The 2,500-nt window shown below is 44.8% G+C and overlaps 1 protein-coding gene across 1 annotated transcript in view; it reads left to right on the top strand.

The window, feature by feature from the left end:
* Positions 1-2,500, top strand: part of LOC132463270 (troponin C, skeletal muscle-like) — a 376,397-nt gene that overhangs the window by 370,418 nt on the left and 3,479 nt on the right. Inside the window, 1 exon segment of the mRNA XM_060059314.1 lies at positions 2,196-2,250. Within this exon segment, the coding sequence (XP_059915297.1) occupies positions 2,196-2,250 (55 nt within the window).

Consider the following 2,500-nt stretch of genomic DNA (forward strand, 5'->3'; position numbering starts at 1 on the left):
GAAAATGTATCTGATCTGATTTTGATGATAAAAGTTGATTAATTAATTTAATGCCTGGTTGAAAAACCAGGCATTTGCTGCTTAATGATTCAGAAAATGAAACACCTGGTTCATGGATCATTATTAATCGTTTTTTATTGGATTCTTGGCATATAAAGCCAGTTAATGTAAGGCATCAATCACTTTGGACTGGAAAATTTACCGTTTTCTATTTAGGATATTCAAAAGCCTATACTGTTAATTTATTAATCAGAAAAATATTAGATAAATTATCTATGAAACTTGTCTGGGCAAAGCCACTGATGTTGTGGCCCTATGGCCATGTTGCCAGGCAACCAGGGATTTCTGACCCTCCTCTCGGTCTTCGCACAGTGCCCCCTAAATATATTCCATCGCTCCCCCGCTGGCGGGTCCGGTATATATCGTGTAACTGGAGAGTTCAGAGTGATGTCATCGCTCTCAACCCGTGGAGCAGTTGTCGGAACAATGGGTCTCAGGGAGCAGCTGTCCATCATCAGGCGCTCAGCTCTCCCAACAGACACTACACCGCCTAGAGAGACAGGTTCACAGAGAGAGACCGGTTCACAGAGAGAAACCGATTCACAGAGAGAGACCGGTTCACAGAGAGAGACCGGTTCACAGAGAGAGACCGGTTCACAGAGAGAAACCGGTTCACAGAGAGAAACCGGTTCACAGAGAGAGACCGGTTCACAGAGAGAGACCGGTTCACAGAGAGAGACCGGTTCACATAGAGAAACCGGTTCACAGAGAGACAGGTTCACAGAGAGAAACCGATTCACAGAGAGAAACCGGTTCACATAGAGAAACCGGTTCACAGAGAGAAACCGGTTCACAGAGAGAAACCGGTTCACATAGAGAAACCGGTTCACATAGAGAAACCGGTTCACAGAGAGAAACCGGTTCACATAGAGAAACCGGTTCACAGAGAGACAGGTTCACAGAGAGAAACCGGTTCACAGAGAGAGACAGGTTCACAGAGAGAGCCAGGTTCAAATAGAGAAAAACGGTTCACAGAGAGAAACCGGTGCACAGAGAAACTGGTTCACAGAGAGAAACCGGGTCACAGAGAGAAACCGGATCACAGAGAGATACCGGTTCACAGAAAGAAACCGGTTCACATAGAGAAACCGGTTCACAGAGAGAAACCGGTTCACAGAGAGTAACCGGTTCACGTAGAGTAACCGGTTCACAGAGAGTAACCGGTTCACATAGAGTAACCGGTTCACAGAGAGAAACCAGTTCACAGAGAGAGACAGGTTCACAGAGAGAGACAGGTTCACAGAGAGAGACAGGTTCACAGAGAGAGACCGGTTTACAGAGAGAAACCGGTTCACGTAGAGAAGCCAGTTCACAGAGAGAAACTGGTTCAAAGAGAGAAAGAGATTAAAATAGAGAAACCGGTTCACAGCGAGAAACTAGTTCAAATAGAGAAACCAGTTCCCAGAGAGAAACTGGTTCACACTGAGAAACCAGTTCACAGAAAGAAACCAGTTCAAACAGAGAAACCAGTTCACAGAGAGAAGCTGGTCCACAGAGAAACCGGTCCACACAAAGAGGCAGGTTCACAGAGAGAAACCAGTTTACAGAGAGAAGCTGGTTCACAGAGAAACCGGTTCAGAGAGAGTCAGGTTTACAGAGAGAAACCAGTTCACAGAGTGAAACCGGTTCACATAGAGAAGCCGGTTAACAGAGAGAAACAAGTTCAAATAGAGAAACCAGTTCACAGAGAGAAGCTGGTTCATAGAGAAACCGTCCACAGAGAGAAACAGTTCACATTGAGAAAGAAGATTTTAAAACTAAAAAGTTGTACATTTTGTTGAAAAAAAGTTGAAAAAATTGTCTTTAGGCATAAAATAATACCATTTGAAAGCTGCTGTGGATTATTAAGTGTGTGGCATGCGGTGGGGTGATCCAGCGGTTCTAAACATTGAAGCGCTCTTCTACACTGATGATATGCTAATGACACATTGAATTAGGATGTTACTGCCGAGAAGGCCTATACGTATCATCAAATATCTGATCGATATCTTCTTGTGGTGGGATGTTGTAGAAACGAATGGGTGTATCGTTGGGTATGTGTGTGTGAGTGGGCTTGTGTGTGCATTATAGCCTGGTATTTACCTGGTGGTTGAAAACTCCTCCTCTTCTACCTCTTCCTCCTCTTTGTTGTCTAGCCGACCGATGCCCAGAGCGATGCCCGCTCCTTCCTGAGTGAGGAGATGATCACGGGTTAGTCTCTTTTCTATTGATTTTATCGAAACAATAGCTGCTTAATATCTATTCTATTTATTTACTTTGACCCCAATCAAGGGTGAGTCTTAAACGTGATGTAACATCCTGTACAAGCAGTTCCCTGGCAGTAGATAACCAGAGTTGATTTCAGTGGACACTTGAGTTTCTTACAATACCGTGTGCACATGCATGGTTAGCCTTAGCATTAGCATCGGCCTCTCCAAAGGGAACGGCTCCCCCCCCCCCC

This window comes from Gadus macrocephalus, chromosome 1 (assembly GCF_031168955.1).
Source record: "Gadus macrocephalus chromosome 1, ASM3116895v1".
Taxonomy (NCBI): domain Eukaryota; kingdom Metazoa; phylum Chordata; class Actinopteri; order Gadiformes; family Gadidae; genus Gadus; species Gadus macrocephalus.